At 50.7% G+C, this 21,306-nt stretch overlaps 1 protein-coding gene across 1 annotated transcript; it reads left to right on the top strand.

Annotated features, from left to right (window-relative positions):
• Window positions 1-247: 247 nt before the first annotated feature.
• On the top strand, window positions 248-21,262 carry LOC121448283 (ATPase family AAA domain-containing protein 3). Its single transcript, XM_041652170.1, has 16 exons — window positions 248-540; window positions 4,324-4,400; window positions 5,911-6,012; window positions 6,904-6,963; window positions 7,894-7,963; window positions 8,798-8,963; window positions 9,055-9,124; window positions 11,357-11,512; window positions 11,972-12,028; window positions 12,293-12,418; window positions 12,543-12,667; window positions 13,367-13,418; window positions 13,783-13,853; window positions 14,731-14,898; window positions 15,972-16,080; window positions 20,577-21,262. The coding sequence occupies exons 1-16, from the start codon at window positions 339-341 to the stop codon at window positions 20,724-20,726; spliced, it is 1,761 nt and encodes a 586-aa protein (XP_041508104.1). The 5' UTR covers window positions 248-338; the 3' UTR covers window positions 20,727-21,262.
• Window positions 21,263-21,306: the final 44 nt, after the last annotated feature.

Below are 21,306 nucleotides of genomic sequence, written 5' to 3' on the forward strand. Positions count from 1 at the left end.
ATAGCACCTTGGCTAGAAGAGGGCGTTTTCTAGGACGAAGGCACACCCACCTAGAAACTTCGTTCCGATTTGCTTGGTCCAAGAGCTCCCTCCAGTTCCGCCTCCTTAGACAGTTGGACAAATCGCGCCACCGACGCCAATTGCGTCCCTGTCGCAGCCGCCAATCCGATGGCGGAGAGCGCTTTGGCCCTCGCGAGTTTCCGTCGCCGGGAAGGCAGAGGGGTGTGTCGCGCCTGCGCACTTCGTCGATCCGCGGCGCGTGGTGCCTGCCAGGATCCCCGCGCGAGTCACGCTCGAGTCCGGAGCGGACCCCCGAGGGCGGGCTGCGCTTGTGGACCATGTCGTGGCTCTTTGGCATCAAGGGCCCAAAGGGCGAAGGCACGGGGCCTCCGCTGCCTCTGCCGCCCGCGCAGCCCGGGGCGGAGGGTGGCGGCGACCGCGGTGCCGGAGACCGGCAATCGCCCAAGGACAAATGGAGCAACTTCGACCCCACGGGCCTGGAGCGTGCGGCCAAAGCGGCGCGCGAGTTGGAGCATTCGCGTGAGTGCGCGGGCTGGGCTTGGGAGGTTCGTCTCGGAGGCGCCAGTTGTTTCAGCGAGTTTGGTCCTCTTGGTGTCTCAGCAGCGAAGTGTTCTGTCTGCAGCCCTGCTTTGCAGGTGACCCGAACGGCCTGGTAGTCACATGGCCGTAGCTATCCTGCATTTCAGGAGATCCAGGTTCTGTCACCCTCTTGCACTTGGTAGCTGTCAACGCGGCAGAAGAGGCCGTTTTAGAAAGGCTTTTCGAGAGGCTCGAGTTGCGTGTGCCAGTGCTGGTCTTGGTTACTACTGGGCTCTCTTGCTACCTCCACGTGGGTGCAGGCCAAAAAGGCATGACCAGGTTAGGTGATCCGTGCTGTAATTGGTTGTAATCACCCACTTAATAAAGGGAGCATTTTTGAAAGGCATTTGGTTTTAGCCAAAAGACAGTAGAGTCTGCATTGATTGTTGGATAATAGCACTCCACTGTGGAACGTGACGGGAGGGTACCTGTAAAAGTACCCTCGGAGCCAGTGTTTCCCCGCAAATATCCAGTCTGTTTTGATGTTGACAGTTCGTGCCAAAATGTAATATAAGGGTTTTTGTTTGTTTGTTTTTAAAAGACTGTTGTCCCTGGCTGGAACTCACGTAGATCAGGCTGGTAGATCCACCTGCCGCTATCTCCTGAGCGCTGTGTAGCCCTCGGCTGTTCAGTCTCTGTAGACCAGGCTTGCCTGGAACTCAGAGGTCCGCCTGCCTCTGCATCCCGAGTGCTGGTATCAAAGGCCTGTGCCGCTGCTGTCCAGCTAGTTGTTTTTTTGTTTGTTTGTTTGTTTGTTTGTTTGTTTTTCTGAGACAGGGTTTCTCTGTGTAACAGCTCTGACCTGGAGCTCTCTCTCTACCAGACTGGCCTGGAACTCAGAGATCCGCCTGCCTCTTTGCCTCCTGAGTTTGCGCCACCAGCACCCAGCTATTTGAAATCTTTTTAAGAGCCTGAAATGGGGGCTAGAGAAACAGTTCAATGACTAAGAGCACTTGTTGCTCTTGCAGTGGACCTGTGTTCAGTTCTTGGCGTGCATACGGCAGCTTACAGTCTTCTTTAACCCAGTTTCGGGGGACCCAAGGACCTCTTCCGGCTCCTGAGGGTAACAGGCACGTTCCTGGTGCACATACATACATTCAAGCAAGCACTCAAACACATAAAATTAAAAACAAAGCAAAACCTGAAGTGTAGGAGGTGTTGAATAAATACTGATTGAAGGAAGGATGCTGTGGGTCTCAGTTTTGTGTTTATTTGTTTTTTTTTTGTTTGTTTGTTTTGTTTTGTTTTTGTTTTTCGAGACAGGGTTTCTCTGTGGCTTTGGAGCCTGTCCTGGAACTAGCTCTGTAGACCAGGCAGGTCTGGAACTCACAGATCACAGAGAGCCGCCTGCCTCTGCCTCCCGAGTGCTGGGATTAAAGGCGTGCGCCACCTTCGCCCGGCTTCAGTTTTGTGTTTATGAATGGGTTCTGTTTTTTTAAAGATTCTCTCAGGAAACCCTAATTTAAATAGGTACAATATGCAGAGCCTCTCAGAGAGGGTCTGGCACTTGGTGAGTCAATTCTCTGTTCTTGTGGGGCTACACCAACATTTGAGAGGCAGAGGCAGACAGAACTCTGAGTTTGAGGCTGGGCTGGTCTATATAGTGAGTTCCAGGCCATCCAGGGTACACAGTGAGATCCTGTCAAGTCTTGGGCAGTGGTCTCGGAGCCCTGCTGACTCAAATCCCCATAGAGACATTCAAAGCCTTCAGATTTGGGACCAGGATCATCTCTTTTGACTTAGCAGAGGTAATAATCAGTTATGTTTGCTAGGTATTCTCAGTGATTGGGTTGAAATGAGGGAAGGTGGATGGTTTTCAAGGCATTTCCAGTGTTAACAGACCTGACAGATGACCCAATGTCCTGTTACAGAGTTATGTAGGGGACACTTTTTCTTGGAGACTCCTGGGCTGGGGGAGGGTCACTCTTTAGGCACACCTAGAATTTCAGACTTGAATCTCGGCTATTAGTCCCATTCCTACAGTCTGTTACTGAGTTATCGTCCTTCTCTGCATCCCGGCTACTCTTGCATATCTGTTGCTATCTAGGTGCCCACACTGCAGTCCTGAAGCTCTGGCCCAGGACATTCACCCCTGCCTGGGTCCAGTGCCTCGGCCTCTACTCTGCCTTAACAGAGCTCTCTTTTCTGGGTCAGCAGCACCTCCTGTGGGTTCTCCATGCCCCATCAGAGTCCTCTTCTTGTAGGGTAGTCTCAGGTGGGCCCTAAACTTGTGCTGAGAACTTACCTGTTCTGTCTCATTTCACATGAAAATAGAGACCTTAGCTGAGCTTGCCAAAGTCACATGAAGAATGAACAGGAGCTGGAATTTGGTCCCAGGTTTATTGGACTGTGACATTCCCATACCTGTCTACTTTGCTGAGATGAGGCCCCAAGGAGTATTGCTCTCCCCAGCCCTTTCCTGTCAGAGTCTCAGGGGTTCCCGTGGTCTGCTCAACTCTTGGCTTCAAAGCTTACAACTTGAAGTAGGGTAGACTGTGCCTTGCTGCTGTCTCTCTTCAGGTGTGAGTTCTTTCGTCTTCCATCCTGGTCACTGAAAACCAGAGAGTCTAGGAGGAGGTGGTCTTGGAAGGTCCTTGGAAGCTCTGACACTGCTACCCACTGGTGGAGTTCATGCCAAACTCTGTGCTTTGTGAATTGATCCCAGATACCAAGACATTTGCCGTGGACATCTAAACCTGTGAAATATTCTTACCGTGGTACCCGTCTAGGCCGTGTTCCCTCCAGATACCCATGTTAAGCTCTGGTTAATGGCGTGCTTGTTATCAAAAGTAACATGCAGAGGTTGTAGCTGCCCTTGAAGACTTCAGAAATATAAACAGCCAGCACTTTAATCCCAGCACTTGGGAGGCAGAGGCAGGCGGATCTCTGTGAGTTTGAGTGATCATCATTCCCATGGTTTCTGTGTTAGAAAATTTCACAATGAGGTATTGGTAAGAGAAAACTATCAAGGAAGGTTTGGAGACCTGATGCTTAAACCTCTTTAGAGTGTACTAGAAGTAAAGCTTTTCCTACTGTATCTTAAGTATTGACAAACATCAGTGCCATCTGACACACAGAACACAGAAGACATAACCTAGGTGTGTTGTCTGCTATCTGATCCTTACTCATCCTTTTCTGCATGCATATTTCTTTAATATCATTAATGAATACAGATATGGACACCAGCCAGAGCTCTGCTTCCCTGATTGGAAAATGCCTGGCTTGTTATTGCTCCACAACCCCATCGTGGATGATTGTGCCGTGGTCTTTCTGATGGTGTTCTCGGCAGTGTGAGGATCCCCTGAGGATGGGGCCTGAGCTTTCACCAAGCTCTTACTGTCTCATCTCCATCACTTCTACAAAGTTTCATGTAATCCAGGCTAACTCAAACTCACAACGCAGCTGAGGGTGACTTTGGACTCCTGATCCTCTGGCTTCCACCCTCAGAATATTAGGATGACAGGCATGCACATTACACCTGACTTTGTGTGATGTTAGGGGTCCAACCTGGGGCTTTGTTTAACCTGGACAAACTCTTAACAACTGAGCTGCATACCCAAAGCAGTAGCTTTGAAGGGAGAGGTCATTGTAGGAGCCTGGAAATGATTCAGGATTGAGTGTTGTTTCTCGGAAAGCCCTTGGCATGAGAGAGAGGTCTGTTTTGGGCCACACGGATGTGCCTACTGTTAGTAGACTAACACCCTCTCTCCTACGCTCCTACAGGTCATGCCAAGGAGGCACTGAGTCTTGCGCAGATGCAGGAGCAGACACTGCAGCTGGAACAGCAATCTAAACTCAAGGTGAGTTGTGGGCTGGTGCCATGAGGGTGTGAGAACCAGTTCACAGATGACCTATGGATGTGTCCTCCATTTGAGGGAACTGGGGGAAGTAAGAACAGGACGCTGAGCCGGCGGTGGTGGTGCACGCCTTTAATCCCAGCACTCGGGAGGCAGAGGCAGGTGGATCTCTGTGAGTTCGAGATCAGCCTGGTCTACAAGAGCTAGTTCCAGGACCGGCACCAAAGCTACAGAGAAACCCTGTCTCGAAAAACCAAAAAAAAAAAAAAGAACAGGTTGCTGAGTATACGGCTGTGACTGTGGCAGAGGTGCTACAAGGGAAGGCGTAGGTGAGGGTGTCTTGACTTCTTGAAGGCAGGGGATCTTTCTTGAAATTCTTGTTTTATGTTTTTGTCGTTTGTTTTGAGACAGGTTTTTTGTTTGTTTGTTTTATTTTTGTTTTTAAAGATAGGGTTTCTATGTGTAGCCCTGGCTGCTCTGGTCTCAATCCTCTAGACCAGGCTGGCCTTGAACTCAAGAGCTCCTCCTGTCTGCCTCCTGAGTGCTGGGATTAAAGGCAAGCTTTACACCTCTTAAATGCTAAAATTTCAGGTATGTCCACCACACCTAATTTTCACTTCATTACTCTGCACTCGGAAGAACCTCTAGAAGCTGGATGTGTACACCCTTTAATCCCAGCACTTAGGTGGCAAAGGGAGGTGGGTAGCTGAGTTCCAGTACAATCTGGGATACACAGAAACCCTGACTTGAAAAACAAACAACAAAACCTAAAAGAAGAACCTCGTCAGAGTTTTCAGTGAGCATGGAGCAGGCTCCATCCTTAGTCCTTGTCTGCTAATACAGTACACTTGTGATATGAGCTCAGGGCAAAGGAGTAGCATCCTGATCTCTGCCTGCCTGGTCTCGTCCGTGTGCGGAGAGCTATGAGCCCACTGAGGGGATGAGTATCTGTCCAGACTATGATTTAAAGTTGTCTTCTGCCTTATCTCAGCCTGTTGCATAGACCAGTTGGCATGGCCTTTGATGCTGCCATCTTGTAGTCTGTAGCACCGTGGAGTGGGCTGTGGACAGTGTGAGCCTTACAGGGTATGCCTGTGTTCTGCAGGCTGTGGGCAGTGTGAGCCTTACAGGGTACACCTGTGTTCTGCAGACTGTGGGCAGTGTGAGCCTTACAGGGTACACCTGTGATCTGCAGGCTGTGGGCAGTGTGAGCCTTACAGGGTACACCTGTGATCTGCAGGCTGTGGGCAGTGTGAGCCTTACAGGGTACACCTGTGATCTGCAGGCTGTGGGCAGTGTGAGCCTTATAGAGGTACACCTGTGATCTGCAGGCTGTGGGCAGTGTGAGCCTTATAGAGGTACACCTGTGATCTGCAGGCTGTGGGCAGTGTGAGCCTTACAGGGTACACCTGTGATCTGCAGGCTGTGGGCAGTGTGAGCCTTATAGAGGTACGCCTGTGATCTGCAGGCTGTGGGCAGTGTGAGCCTTACAGGGTACGACTGTGTTCTGCAGGAATATGAAGCCGCTGTAGAGCAACTGAAGAGTGAACAGATCCGCGTGCAAGCCGAGGAAAGAAGGAAAACTCTGAGTGAAGAGACCCGGCAGCACCAGGCTGTAAGTGCACAGGCAGCCGCTTCTGCCAGGGGTACAGGAGTGGGGATGGGACATTGAGATGCCGCTCTGACCAGCTGAGGGTGGCAGTTGTACTAGGACCTGGACCACAATTGTAAAAATAAACAAAAACAGAAGCATGGGGAAGGTGAATGTAGCCAAGCTGAGGTACATGAGCCGCGATGACTTCAGGGTTCTGACCGCGGTAAGAAGCACACCTTTCTCGCCTATCCATCCCGGCAGCGTCCTCTTCCTGCCCCTCTAAAGTCGCTGGATGGAAGCTGAGCGTGAGGGCTCTGGTCTGTGGGTTGTGGCCGAGTCTGCGATCTGGTTAAAGGGGTCCAAGGTCTGACTTTCACTAAGCTTTTGTGGGAAAAGGTTTCTTTTCCTAAAGACTGCAAAGCCTTCCTTACCGCTCCTCGTTTTGCTTCAGAGGCTCTCGCGTCTCTGCTGCCCGGGAAACTTCAGTGCTCCTTGGCCTCCAAAGTAGGCAGAGAGTCTTTGAGGGAGGCCTGGTAGGTTCCCAGTAATAGTCTCAGTCACGTAATGTCTCCACTCAGAAAAACACACTTGTCCGGTTTTGGTAACAATTTAGGGTCTTCAATAGAATGCAAAACAGACAGGAGGTCCTGTCGCCAACCCCAAATGAGGGGTCTATTACCTACAGGAGAAGTGTCCTTGGAGAGAGTTGAAATAAGAGCAAAAAATAAACAAAAACAACCCCTAAACATAGACTCCTTGGTACAGAGCCATCCTGCACCTGCATGTTTGCGGAAGGTGGCAGCTCACCTGTGGCTTACTCAGCAGCCACTCCAGGGTGGGTCCAGGTCATCTCTGATCCTTCTGGAAGCTTCTCCAGCCACAGTGTGTCTTTCCTTCCGTCTTTTTCCCTAGAGGGCCCAGTACCAGGATAAGCTGGCTCGACAGCGCTATGACGACCAGCTGAAACAGCAGGTAAGCGGGGCACACCTGAGAGCAGGTGAGCGGGGCACACCTGAGAGCAGGTGAGCGGGGCACACCTGAGAGCAGGTGAGCGGGGCACACCTGAGAGCAGGTGAGCGGGGCACACCTGAGAGCAGGTGAGCGGGGCACACCTGAGAGCAGGTGAGCGGGGCACACCTGAGAGCTGTGCTGCCCGTGCAGTAACCAGGGGACACGCAGCTGAGCTCATGGGCGAGAGTGCAAGTGTGGCATTGGTAGGCCCTGGCATGTGTATACTTACGGGCCTGTGTGCACAATGAACACGCCCAGACACACATCTGAATGCAGACACACTCTACATGTTGACATGTTTGCAGGCATGTTCAAGCACATGCACAAGCCCATGCACAGAATTTCTTATGCTTCCACGACAGAGTTGGGTTTTTCAGTTACTCTTGAGGGTTCTTGCTAGATGGACACCTGTCTAGCTAGCAAGGTCAGTAAATAGTGGAGGACAAGGTCCCTGGGTAATTCAAAACCTGGATAGGCCTCCTTTGCTCCATGCTGGCTCCCTGTCATAGGGAGCTCATCAGCCTTGGTCTTGTGTTCATGTTTGTTTGCTGGGGCATTATAGCTGTTACTCTCAGTAGGCAAAGATCAGAATTCTATAGAGCAGAGATGCAGGCCCTGAGGGTCTTGGAACCGCATTACTGAAGCTGCTATGAAGGGCTGCTTCTGCCCCAGCAAGTGGGGCAGCTCTGAAGCCAGTCCCTTAATGTGTGCATGCCCTGGGCCAACAGTAGATGTGCTTGCACGGGAGTGTACCAGCTGGAGCCCCAAGACAGTTGGGTCTCCTCCGGTGGGCTGACACATTCCTGACTCAGCAGCTCCAGTCTGTAGGCTTGGTTTTGGTTTGTTTTTCTGATTTTCAAGAGCTTTTACCTGTTCTGTGCCTTCTCCCAGCAACTTCTGAATGAAGAGAATTTAAGGAAACAGGAGGAGTCTGTGCAGAAGCAGGAGGCCATGCGTCGAGGTAGGTGGTCACCAAGGATGGGTGGCTTTGTTGGGCATCTTAGTCCTTAGGAAACAGCTGCACACTCACTGAGTCACTGGGACCTCAGCTAAGGGCTTTGTGCTGGGTGCCATGGTTACAAAGAGCTAACTCTCAGCAGAAGCTTCATCTGTAGCCTCGCCCCTGAGCAGAAAGTTCTGGGACGCGTTGATTTAGATAGAAACTTTGCCTGGCCTTAGCTCCTGTGTTAGAGCTTCATTCATTAGGCCAACCTGCAGGAGCATTTCCTGTCTCCAGGAGTCTGTCAGGAAGGGTTTGAGGCAATTTGTTGGTGTCATTGTGATAGTGTCTTAGTGTTTGGTGTTTGGTTCTTATTGCTGACAGAAACGGCATACATTGTTGCATCTCATGCCATTTCTGGTATTTTGGTTAAATGTCAGTATGAGTTGGTTTTTCTTGTGATTATCCACATTTTTTTTTTTTTTTTTTTTTTTGGTTTTTCGAGACAGGGTTTCTCTGTGGCTTTGGAGCCTGTCCTGGAACTAGCTCTGTAGACCAGGCTGGTCTCGAACTCACAGAGATCCGCCTACCTCTGCCTCCCGAGTGCTGGGATTAAAGGCGTGCGCCACCATCGCCCGGCTTATTATCCACATTTTTGTTTGTTATTAAAATATGTCATCCTAAGGTGGTCCAGGCTATTTCAGGGATCCTTGCTCTGCAGTATGGGTTGTTCACTGTGACACTGCTGCTTCTGGTCCATGCAATATCTAGGCCTGTGTGTGCATGTCAGTAATGTGGGCAGAGGCAGGCACAGTATGAGCTGAAGATCACTGTCTTTGCCTTTCCCTGGGGCAGCCACTGTAGAGCGAGAGATGGAGTTGCGACATAAGAATGAGATGCTACGGGTAGAAGCTGAGGCCCGAGCACGGGCCAAGGCTGATCGAGAGAATGCAGACATCATCCGGGAACAGATTCGCCTCAAGGCTGCTGAACACCGACAGACCATCTTGGAGTCCATCAGGTAAGGATGCGGCCAGAGCCCAGGACCTGCTGTCCCAGGTCACGCTAGGAAGTTACTGGTGAAAGTCATGTGACTTTTCCCTTTCATGCAGGACAGCTGGCACCTTGTTTGGTGAAGGATTCCGTACCTTTGTGACAGACTGGGACAAAGTGACAGCCACGGTATGTGCTACTGTAGTTCCCTATGGGAGAGCCTAGTGGGCGGTTCTGCGGCACAGTCTCTGGGGGCTTCCCTGTAAAGTTCAGCCCTGTTTCCTGCTGGCTATGAAGACATCTAGTATTTGGAGATATACTCAGCACAGATGAGGCACATGAGCTACAGCTGTCTTTGAGAACTATAGTGAGACATGACAGAGTATGTGGACTTAAGGCATTTCAGACAATTCAGTCTTGTCTTAATCCATTTGATGTTGCTCTCGCAAGGTACCCTGTCAGAGCCAGCCTCGCCAAGATTACCTTTCTTCCAGAGTGGAGGCATGGGAATCTAGAAATACAGCAAGGAATACGAAATCGCGAACAAAAATAATAAAACGCAGAAACACATAGGATAGTATCGGGAGGGAATTTCTGTGTGTACTTAAAATTCATCCGCGTTTAATTTCCAACTGCTTAAAGTACCCCTGATTTCAAAAGGTAGGAGCAGAACAAAAGGGCTGCATTAATATACAAATTGAAAGTCATGGGGTCCATTCATTACTGAGGCCCTAGACTCAGCCCTAGACCAAACACTCTGTGGACAAACCACTCCTGGGTGGAATCCCAGTTATTTCCGTAAAGGGAACAAGAACTTAGTTGGATCCTTAGACTTTTGTTTTAGGTAGGAACCAACTACTTCCTTATTTCAGGAGCATGGGGTCTGGCAAATAGCCACACCTGTTGATAATAGCCTTGAGAGAGCAGAACTCTGATTTACAACTAGGTTGGACCTTTGTTTGAATTAGAAGCATAATAATCTCGAACTAAAAAGAAGTCCCAAAACTCGCTGACCTTTGCCGTCTTTGGGCCTCCATAGTAGCCATGGTTGACATCTGGTGTTGGAAAGTCTGAATAGGGCCACCTAATGGCTTCTACCAGGCCCTACTGTTGAAGGTTTCGCAAACTCTGCAGCATTGTTTGAGACTAAGCACCTAACACATAATTCTTGGAGGGACAAACCCCTCCTGTCCTGGCAGTGGCAGCAGACCTTCAGGCTTCTTTGTTTATTTATTTATGTGCACTGCTGTGAGGTTGTCCGATCCCCTCGAACTGGAACTGCAGACAGTTGTGGGCTTCCATGTGGGTGCTGGGAATTGAACACCGGTCCTCTGGAAGAGCAGCAAATGCTCTTAACCGCTCTAGCCCCAAGGCTTCAGACTTCTAATCCAGGAATAGATGTAGAAAAGGGCCAGAATTCACTTTTACTTCCCAGTGTCCTTGGGAGAAGGTGCTGGTAAGTTTTTTTAATCTTTTTTTTTTTTTTAACCGATCTCTCTATTATGTAGCTCTGATTTTTGTAGGATTGGCTGTCCTGAAACTTGCTATGTAGACCAGGCAGTCCTCAAACTCACAGATCCACCTGTCTCTCCCTCCTGAATGCTGGGATTAAAGGTGTTGTCACCATGCCATTTTTTTTTTTTTTTTTTTTTTTGGTTTTTCGAGACAGGGTTTCTCTGTGGCTTTGGAGCCTGTCCTGGAACTAGCTCTGTAGACCAGGCTGGTCTCGAACTCACAGAGATCCGCCTACCTCTGCCTCCCGAGTGCTGGGATTAAAGGCGTGCGCCACCATCGCCCGGCCACCATGCCATTTTTGATAGTGTGTTCCCAGCCAATTCTGTGAGACAGGAGGTGGTCTGTGAGGCAGGAGGTGGCCTGAAACATCTTCAGGTCACGGATGTCTTCATGCTAGGTGCAGAGGATGACCCGCTAAGGGGAATGTTGAAAGCACATTATTTTATTATTCGGGATGCTGGGGGGTAGAACCTAAGGTCTTAGGAATGCTAGACAGGAAGTCACCAGTAAACCACAGGCCAGTCTGGGAGATGCCCCCTCTTCGTGGAGCTGCTCGGTCTGCCAGTATATTACCACGTAAAAGGAACTCATGGTTTGTGGTTAGTTTTCTAAGAATAAAGTTTAACTTTTTCAATGGTAAGAATCGTAGAAGGCAAGAAAGACTGTTAGGGAGTATCCAGCCATATCCCGCTACGCCCCACCATGTCCCACGTTCTTACAACCTTGCTCTGATGGACAGTCCCAGTGACATACTTTTGCTGTCCCCTGAAGTATGCAAGTGAGCATTGACTAACTGTAGTGTAGGGTTGGGGTCCAACCAGGGTCCAGCATAGGCTACGGTAAGATCTTAGCTGCTCTTGGGCACAGGATGAACTGTGGGGCAGAGGTGCGGCTCTTCCGTTCCAGGTGGCTGGATTGACACTACTGGCTGTTGGAGTCTATTCTGCCAAGAACGCTACTGCTGTTGCTGGTCGGTACATTGAGGCCCGCTTGGGAAAGCCCTCCCTGGTGAGGGAGACGTCCCGCATCTCAGTGCTGGAGGCACTGAGGCATCCCATTCAGGTATGGCCACAATAAGGTTCCATATCCTTGCCAGGTTTCTTCCTGTGTCACAAACAAGTGTGCACATTTCCTTGTCCTCCCCTTTTACCTGACAACGTTTCTGCTTTCTCTTTCCTGCTGGCATGGGTGTTTTCTCATGACTGTGCTGTACCTATGGGGCCTGTTGAATCAGTGTTATCTGATTCTATGACTGCTCCTGGTCTGCTTTAGCTGTTCACGTCAGAGGTGGGAGAGTAGTGTCTAGCTCCCTCCCTTAGGCTTAACTGTTCTCTGCCCTCTCTGACGTCTCAGTATAAGTAGGTGGGAAGATAAAAACCTATAGTAAAGAGAGGATAATCACCAGGCCCCGCAGTAGATACTGTTGCTCCAGCTTTGATACTGAGTAGCTAATCTTGAGCTCTTGGGTGCAGTCTTCATGGTGGCTGTCCTGCCAGCTGTGACGGTTGGTTTCCCCTACAGGTCAGCAGGCGACTGTTCAGCAGACCCCAGGACGCACTGGAGGGTGTCATCCTCAGTGTAAGTCACTGTGGCGGCTGTGGTTTGGAAAGCCTTGTGGGCCCAGGGAAGGGATGGCAAAGCTTGACCAGTGTGTTTGTGATCCTTATGCTTGTGGCTTTGGGGTCCTGAAATACGAGTTACTGTACCATATTCAGATATTTCATAGGCCAGTCCAGTGTCCACAGTGACTAAGCTGCACTAGAATACCTGTGGTCCTTCCACTTGCTAAGGCTGTCCGTAGGCTGGGAGACCAGGTCCCCAAACCTCATCTTTCTCTGGCAGCCTAGCCTGGAGGCACGGGTACGAGATATTGCCATCGCAACAAGAAATACCAAGAAGAACAAAAGCCTGTATAGAAACGTTCTGATGTATGGTCCACCAGGGACTGGCAAAACCCTGTTTGCCAAGGTAAAAATATCTGGCTGTGACTGTGGTGGGACTGGGTGCTGCTGGGCAGGATTGGCTGATGGAGCTGTGGGCCTGCGAGTCTGGGAGGGAACATCTGCTCTGTTTCCCCACCCTCCTTGCCCAGAAACTCGCACTGCATTCAGGCATGGACTACGCCATCATGACAGGCGGGGACGTGGCCCCCATGGGGCGGGAGGGTGTGACCGCCATGCACAAGGTCTTCGACTGGGCAAGCACTAGCCGACGAGGGTGAGCATACAACCCCCACATACACAGGTTCCCACTAGGGGCCCACCAGGTATCTAACAAGTACCCTGCTGTCTCCCCACTGTCTTGTCCTTGATACTGTGTGGGAGGCCATGGGTAACCTCTAGATTCTGAAGACATGTAGGGGTGGGTACTTATTCTGAAGGCTCCATTAGAAAAAAAATGTCAATCTGGTCCCAAGGCTTCCCGTACAATAACACTGGCAGATATGATTGCTGCCGGGGGTGAGTGGCTAGCTCAGATGGGGAGAGGAGTGGATGTAGGCCTCTCTGACTGTTGGCTCATGCAACATGGCACAGCTGGTTATAACTGCCCCTGGCATTGCCCCCGTACCCTGATGTGTCCTCGGCTTTGGTCTTTGCCATTTTACCTTGAATAACTACCTTATTCTACCTGGACGTGAGGCCTACTGAGATCTGTGGGTAGGAGGAGTGTTCCTCTGCCTAGCGTATCCCATCAGAGCTGCAGCTGGGTTCTCAGCATTAGGGTTCTTGAAACTGTGAGCTCTGTTTCCCTTGGGTCAGGATGTTAAGAGCCCCTGACAGGGTGAGGCTTGTGTTCTGTGGGGTATCTTCTCCCAGGGGAATGCACTATACTTCCTTCCTATTGCTTCTGGGAGCTTCCAGGTGTTGGCTTGTAGGATCCCAGCATCCCCTTGCCTGACCACCCTCTGGTTCACAGCCTCCTGCTCTTTGTGGATGAAGCAGACGCCTTCCTCAGGAAGCGAGCAACTGTGAGTACCCGGAACTCTGTCTCTCAGTGGGAATTGTTCAGAGCTGGGTGCACTAAGCCAGTCGAGCAGGGGACCAGCCTAGAGGTTACTGTGGCCTAGAGCACAGACCGTCTAAGTCCTCATGCTGTGCTAGCTGAGATGCTGCTCAGTTGCTTTTCCTCCTAAATTTGAGGAGTTTGTCATTGAACAACAGTCTTGGAGATGCTAAACAACAGGAATCCAAATTCTGGCTATCAAATTAGGCCTGTGTGTCTAACCCTTGCCCTATCTTCCCTCCCGACAGTGTCTCCTGCGACACTTTTCCTTGGCCGTGTGCAAAACTGCTCCTTAGGCTGGGGACTAATGCGGAACTTTCTTCCTGCAGGAAAAGATAAGTGAAGACCTCAGGGCTACTCTGAACGCATTCCTACACAGGACAGGACAGCACAGTAGTAAGTAAGTGCAGAAACTTCTGGGCATTGTTAGCCTCCGTCCTCACAGGGACCCAGGACATAGTGTATGGGCAACTGTCTGGGGTGTCTTCATGTTCCTACCAGGACGGGCCCTAGAGGGTATGAAACATCACATCTGCTGGGTTAGTCCACAAGGCCACCCCAGTTTGAGCGTCATCTCACGCCTCTTGACATCAGCTGTCCACGTGCACCTGGGCTGAGACTTTCCCGCTAACTGAACATGCCCGAAGCCTGCTTTCAGGGCATGAGGGTAGAGTGTGTTTGCTCTTCCTGGGGGCAGATCCCAGGTATCATGTGTAGAAGGATGGAGTCTTGGTCCTTATCTGGGCTACTGGGACTAGGGTAGCATCTTGGCCTTGAAAGGGACCCCAGTTTGAACTTTTGCCCAGAAGCCAGTGGCAGGGTGGATACCTATGGTCAGACAGGCTCCTTGCTTCCAAATCCCCTAATCCTGTCCTTAGCTAGCTCATTACCAGGACAGGGCCCAGCCTTCTGATAAGTATGTGCCCATCCCCTCACTTCCTGTGGCTGTAGTCTAGCCCAGGGCCAATGGGGAAAAGTGATTTGAGGACAACAACAGAACCTTGAGATACTAGGCAACCTCAATCGCAGGTCTTCCTGGGCTTCCCTAAGTTAAAAAGCTGCCACGGTCTAGAGGTAGATCAGTGCTTGAACACTCGCCTGGCATTCTAGAATCTCTGGATTCAAATCCCATCTTGAAAAGAAAGGAAAGGCAAGACCTATAAGGGCAGGAGAAAAGGAAGAGCTGCCAAGTTGCATCCATCTATAAAGTTTACCTGCAGAGGCCCCTGGGTGACCTGTGATTGGACAAGCCCTCAGCATGCACTTTGTGGCCGTAGGTTCATGCTGGTCCTGGCCAGTAACCAGCCTGAGCAGTTTGACTGGGCCATCAATGACCGCATTGACGAGATGGTCTGCTTTGCCCTGCCACAGCGGGAGGAGCGGGAGCGCCTGGTGAGAATGTATTTTGACAAGTTTGTCCTTAAGCCGGCCACAGAAGGAAAGCAGTAAGTGTCCACCCCACTGGGTCCCCTGTTGACCTGGAACCTATCTGGGCACTTCATTTTCTTGGGGTTTAGGCCATCTGTGGGAGGTCATTCTGTAGATGGGTCCTGTCAAAGGTGGTTCTGTCATGAGGACCCTCAACCCTTCCTCCCATTGCTCTTTACCTGGGGACAGCTGCAAGTCTGTCAGGAGCCTACTCTCGTGAGCTAATTTGAAGTGCGTGGGTCACTGACCCCTGGGTATCAAGGGAACGCAGCATCCTCTAAGTTTGCTGAGTCTCTTTACCGGGTCTGGGGTAGGCAGTTAGCATCCTCAGCTGTTGACTGGGTGACCTGGCCTTCTTCTGTGTAGCTGCAAAGCTGCCCTACCACTCCTGGAAGCTGCTCTGCAGCCATGTTGGGGGCAGGGATGGGGAGAAGGCCCTCGCTGCTGTGTCTAGCACACTTTGCACACCTCCTGTCAGCAGAGGCCGCTCCGCTTTCAGCTGTCTCCTGGGTCCCGGACTCTGTGGCATTCGGGCTTCACATCCTGACCTGAATCCCTGCTGCTGCCTGAAAACATGGCTTAGCAGTGCTGTTTCCTGCGAGCTCATCCCCCTCCGTACTGGCCAGGTCCTCTGCCTACTACTGGCCTCATAATCCCAGCCTCAGCCCAGGCATGCAAGTTTAATGTGTATTTCTGCAGCTTTTGGTCAGATTTTGTTGCTGGAAACTCAGATTACAGACAGGGCTCTTACTGTTCTCATCCAGAGATCTGCCTGCTCTGTTAGCATTTCATCGTTGGCTGAGATTTGACTATACCTGCTGTGTGGTTGCGCACTGTGTATGTTTGGGTCTCGTGAGTAGACGCGAAGGCAGATTAGGAGAGTGTAGCCCCATTGGTCAACCTGCCTGGCTCCAACCTGAGCCTCTCCTGTAGGTCAGGAGGGAAGGCTGAGTTCACCTCATCCAACGAGGCTGTGCAGAAAACGGCCACAATGTCACCCTGATTGGGTGATGTTGGACAGCCTTGCTCCCCAGCCCCCTTTGTGAAGAAGCTGTGGCAGCACAGGCCCACTTGGGGACTTTTTCTCCAGACGCTTGAAGGTGGCCCAGTTTGACTACGGAAAGAAGTGCTCAGAGGTCGCCCAGCTGACGGAGGGGATGTCAGGCCGGGAGATTGCTCAGCTTGCTGTGGCTTGGCAGGTGAGTTAGGGTCCTGGAACTAAACCCACTCTGATCTCCTCACAGGGAGTTTTATTTTGAAGGATGTTCCCAGTGTGGATAACCATGTGGCCCTTGGTGCTACTAAGACCACCTCAAGGGCTGATGAGATTCAGGGAGGATGGGGCTGTACTCTCACTGGCTGAGCATGTGCTGGCCCAGATCTGGAGCTCTCACAGTCTTAGGGAGTGTCAGGGTCTGGAGCAGATGTGCAGGGTCTCTAGGACTGACTGCTTGTTTGGGTTGGCCGTTAAGACAATTGCAGACAAGTCCTGAGTTCTTGTTCCAGATCAGTAGATGTATAGATTCTGCCTTTTTTGTTTTGTTTTGTTTTTATTTCTGAGAACGGTTTCTCTATGTGGGTCTTGCTGTCCTGGAACTTCCACAGCAGTCCAGAACTTGCTTTTGAACTAGAGATCCATTCGCCTGCCTCTGCCTCCCGAGTACTGGAATTAAAGGCGTGTGTCACTACTGCCTGGCAAGGATATGTGCTTTTTAGGACAAGTGAGGGGGCAGGAATGTTCCCTCCTAGACTAGACAAGGATGCTGTTGGTGAAGGTACATAGGCCACAGTAGCCTTGTCATTCCCTCAAACCTTGTTTTTTCTCTTACCTGCCTAGCCGCAGCTCCGTGTTCCTGCAGCAGGGAACGCCCATAGCAGGGCCAGGGCAGTTTAGGAATTTCAGCCCCTGGTGCTGTCAAGCCATGTTGATGGATTGATGGAATGGGTGTGCTATGGGCACTTCAACCTTTGCGCCAACTTCACCATGTCCTTGAGCCAACCGTCTGTAACCAGTGACAGCCTGGCCACTAAAGCTTAGCAGTGTCTTTGGGGGACAGTCCTACTTAGGTTTGGACTTCGTAGCCTAACTGCAGCAGGGATGGTATTAGTGTAAACAGGCTAGCGCAGCTGCTACAATGTACATCTCCCATCGAAGACTGCACCCTTCTGTGACCAGGGTGGAGAACAGGGAGCTTAGCACAGTGTGGTAACCAAGAAACTGTCTCCTGTCTCCCCACAGCTCTGGGGGCCAGAGTACAAGGGTCAGCGTCAGCACAGTCAGATCTTGAAGAGGGTTCCTTCCTGGTTAATAGAGGTTAAGGTCTTGCTGGGTCTTCATATAGCAGACAGCACGAGTGAGCCTTTTGTGTTTCACACATGAATTCCAAGGAACCAGGGACCCTTTCTGTGCCCCCATGTCAGTGAAATGCCTTTCTCTGAAGGATGATCTCTCATACATCTCCCATACATCTCCTAGGAGGATGTCAGAAATATGGGGGGATAGACTGAGCTCATCCAGCAGGCTACCTGGCTCACAAAGCTTACACCAAGACAGCTCACTTCTTTCTCTTAATGTATTGTCAGAGAGTAGCAACAGTCCAAATAAAGACCTTAGAGGGGAGAGTTGGGGATGCTCCCTGAGGGTCCTGTCTGGGTGGTTGGTCAGAGTGGATAAGGCAGGTCCATCTAGGCCATTCTTGGGAATGGGAGATACAGGAGGATACCCAGGGTGCTGCCTAGGTAGAATAGCACACACACCTGTGTGCTGTTGTTGCTTTCACATTACAAATACACTTTTTTGTTCTGTAGCCGCTATCCTCCATGCATGTCAGGATAACGCAGTTCCTGCCCTTGCACCATGCCTGGTTTCTTTCTTTTATTTTTTTTTATGTGTGTTTTTGCTTGCATATACACCTGCATACCACGTGAGTATAGTGCCTGCAGAAGTCAGGAAAGGACATCAGAGGCCCTGGAATTGGAGTTACATTTGAGGTTTTGGGTTACTGTGTGGGTGCTGAGATCCTGGGTCCTTTGGCAGAGCATCCAGTGCTTTTAACCCTACCCTCTCCTTCAGTCTTAAAGTTGTGGGTTTTTTCTTGAATTGTAGAAACACCTCTCCTTCCAAAATGTGGATATTAACCTCTTATCAGATGTGTGATTTACAAATGTTTTCTTCTGTAGAGTATTTTATTTTATTTTTGTTGTTATTTTTAATTGTTGGTAATATTTTTTGATTGTTGGCCTGGAACTTGCTGTTTAGACCAGATTGGCTGCAAATTCATAGAGAAGCATCTGCCTCTGTCTTAGTGTACAAAACTTTTAAATTTTGGTGGAGTCTGATTATCTCCTTTTTTTCATTTTGTTGTCTGTAATGTCACATTTAAGAAACCATTGCCAAGTAAAATATATGAGTGCACACACCTGTGACCTCAGTACTTTGGAAGCTAAGCCAGGAGGATTGCAAGTTCAAGATCAGCCTGGGAAATGCAGTGAGATCCTCTTGCAGTTTAAAAATGAAATGAAAGCTGGGATGTAGCTCAGTGGTAGTGTCTGCCTCGAGTCTTCAGCCCTGGGCTGAATCCCCAGTGTTATAAAAAGTAAGAAAGCGGCTGTGGTTTGTCGTTCTGCAGTGAAGGGAGTCCTCTTGTTTGTTGAGATGTGGTCTCACTCTGTAGCCTAGGCTGGCGTTGAATGATCTTACAGCTCTCTTTCCCCGGCCTCCCGAGGATTGGGATCACGGTGTGAGCTACCAGGCTGGGCTCAGGCTTCTGTTCTGTTTATTTGAGACAGGTTTTGCTCTGTGACTGGGCTGGCCTCAGCTGTCAGCACTTCTGTCTCAGGCTCTGGAACTTGGCAGCCCTGCTCATCAGGCCTGGTGGACTTTAGGTTCCTATGCCGTCTGCCTCTGGCTTTGATGTCAGTGTGGAAGCTGCTAGGGAGTGTCCCTTTCCCTTGCCCTTTTGTGTATATGTGGAGTGTCTGTGTGTATCCATGTGCTGCATGAATGCCTGGTGCCTACAAGGCTAGAAGAGGACATGAGGCTGGGAGTGGCGGCACACCTTTAATCCCAGCAGAGGCAGAAGCAGGCAGCTGGTCTGCAGCTTAGTCCACATAGTGAGTTCCAAGCCAGCCAGAGTTATATTTAGAGAGACCCTGTCTGAAAACAAAAACGAGTATTGATTTCCCTAGAGCTGGAGTTACAGGTGGTTGTGTGCCATCCAGTGTTGGTGCTGGGGCTTGAACCTAGGTCTTCTGTCAGAGCCATAAGTGCTCTTAACTGCTGAGCCCCTATTTACTTGTTTTTGAGCTGGGGTCTTGCTACATTGTTTAGCCTGGCTTTGAACATCACATTCAAGAGACCCTGCCTTAGCTTCATGAGTAGCCAGGACCACAGGTGCACCGTTGCCCTAGTTAAACTTAAAAATAGTTTTGAATTTACAGAAAAGTTGCAAGATAGAGCAGAGGCACCATGCCCTTGTCTCTAGCAGGCTGTGAGTCTTGGCTCTGTTTCATAGCATTGTTTACCCCTGCCTTGGCTTGGTTGTAACCCCGGGTCAAGCCCAGGATACCCACAGCACGAGCCCTGATGTCTGTTCCAGTGTGTTTCACCTGTTCCTAGGCTGGCTGGTGGATGAGCCCGTGAGGCTCTACCGTTCCTCAGCTGGGTCCTTGGCAAGATGTAGTCACTTAGAGGGCTGCCGCCCTGTCCATCCAACCAGGGCTCCAGTTACTTTTGGCTTTCGGTGAGGTCGAGCTGGAAAAGATTATCCGTGGCTTCCGACTACCTCGCAAAGTTAGTGGTCTAGTTCTAGGGCCAAGTCTTCCTCCCCAGTGAATCCTAATAGGACAGTGGACCCTAGGTAATCTGTTCCTGATGGCTCCACTTGTCATCTCCTCATAGGTGACAGTCTTGGCAGAACTGTTTCTGGAGGGTTTGTTTGTCCTGGTGCCCAAGGAGGAACGTTTTCTGCCTGCAGTTTTCTCTTCATTGTATTCAGGCATCCCAGGCCCTACTTCTCCTTATGCAGTGTCTATGAGAATCCCTTGGCCTCGTCTTCAGGATTCTCCATACCTTTTTTGCTGATGCCTTTTGGAACATGCTCTGCTTCAAGCAGAAAACCAGCAGAAGTGTGGTCTCAGCCACCTGCGAGCCCTGGTCCTTTATAGTGTCTATAAAGGGTACTACTTGACTAGTTCCGATTCCTATTGGCTGGTCCTGGAGTGCCGTCCTCGGAGGGAGCATGCTCACGCGGTATGAATAGACACCAAGAGGAGCAGTTAGCCAGGGAGTACCACTTGGCTCTAATTAGAGAAACCTCACCCTGACATCGTTTGGTAGCCGCAGGAGGCCTGTAAGGTACACAGCTGCACAACCTGGCCTGAGTAGTTGGCTGTGTGACCTGGTGTCTGCCTGAGCTGGAAAATGGAGCCAGAATCGCTAGGGGCTTCTGAGGTGCATTTGTGTCCGGCTTGAGGGAATTGCCTGTCTGTGTGTGGAGGAGCAACAACTGTTCAGGCTTTCATTTTAGAAAGTCATTGACAAAGTCAACAGAAGCAGCAGTGGGGATATAAATCCACTGATAAACTCAGGAATGCCCATTGTGCCAGGGCCTAGGGCCTCTGGGTCCAGATTGAGGAGCTGGGGCTTCCCTGTGCAAGCAGCCAGCCTCTTCTTCTGTGCCCTCTTTCCTACCAGGCCATGGCGTATGCCTCTGAGGATGGGGTCCTCACGGAGGCCATGATGGATGCTCGGGTCCAGGATGCTGTTCAGCAGCACCAACAGAAGATGCAGTGGCTCACAATAGAGAGACCCAACCCTGAGGCCAGCAAGTCACCGTGTCCCTGACTCCTCAGCTGCCGAGCTGGACCTGGACGCCTTGTGCACCTGGCCGAGGACAGCCAGCCTCTGACCACACTATTCCTCCCTCTTTTCCTGTCCTCTTTGGCCTCTTAGAGAGGCCAACACTGTCCCGAATGCCTTTGCCCAACTGTGGGATGCAGGTGGTGTCAGCTTCTCTGCCTCCCACACCTCCTAGTCTGTTTCTCTCAGCGTGAGTGCTGGCGGAGGAAGGCAGACCCAGGAATCTACGAGCCCAGGTCAGAGAAGAGTGGAAGCCGAGTGCTGTACCACAGGCCAGTGGCTGACTGTGCCAGCAGGAGGGGACCTGCAGGACCAGGCTGACGGCAGGAAGGGCCTCTGCTTGCTGGACATTGCTCCTGCCCTGTACACATCTGTGCCAGGAACTGGCCCAGTCCTCATTTGGTGAAGTGGATCTGGTGCTAGACTGGCCCTGGCCGGTGGCATCCGGGATTCAGCGCTGCCACCTTCCCCTGGACTGGACCTTTTAAATCCAGACTCTAATAAAACTGTGACTCATTTGCTGTTTTTGTCTCTTGGCTGAGGTATGTGTATGGGGGGGTCTAGA

The sequence above is a fragment of the Microtus oregoni genome, unplaced genomic scaffold, assembly GCF_018167655.1.
Source record: "Microtus oregoni isolate MIOR12 unplaced genomic scaffold, Mior012 000005F_ref0000423, whole genome shotgun sequence".
Taxonomy (NCBI): Eukaryota; Metazoa; Chordata; class Mammalia; order Rodentia; family Cricetidae; genus Microtus; species Microtus oregoni.

What these genes read in the sequence shown, in the direction of transcription:
- LOC121448283 (XM_041652170.1), top strand. Translation starts at nt 339, where the DNA reads ATGTCGTGGCTCTTTGGCATCAAGGGCCCAAAGGGCGAAGGCACGGGG. An exon ending in ACGACCAGCTGAAACAGCAG is followed by an intron (nt 6,964 to 7,893) that starts GTAAGCGGGGCA and finishes GCCTTCTCCCAG; the next exon opens with CAACTTCTGAATGAAGAGAA. An exon ending in GCAAAACCCTGTTTGCCAAG is followed by an intron (nt 12,419 to 12,542) that starts GTAAAAATATCT and finishes CTCCTTGCCCAG; the next exon opens with AAACTCGCACTGCATTCAGG.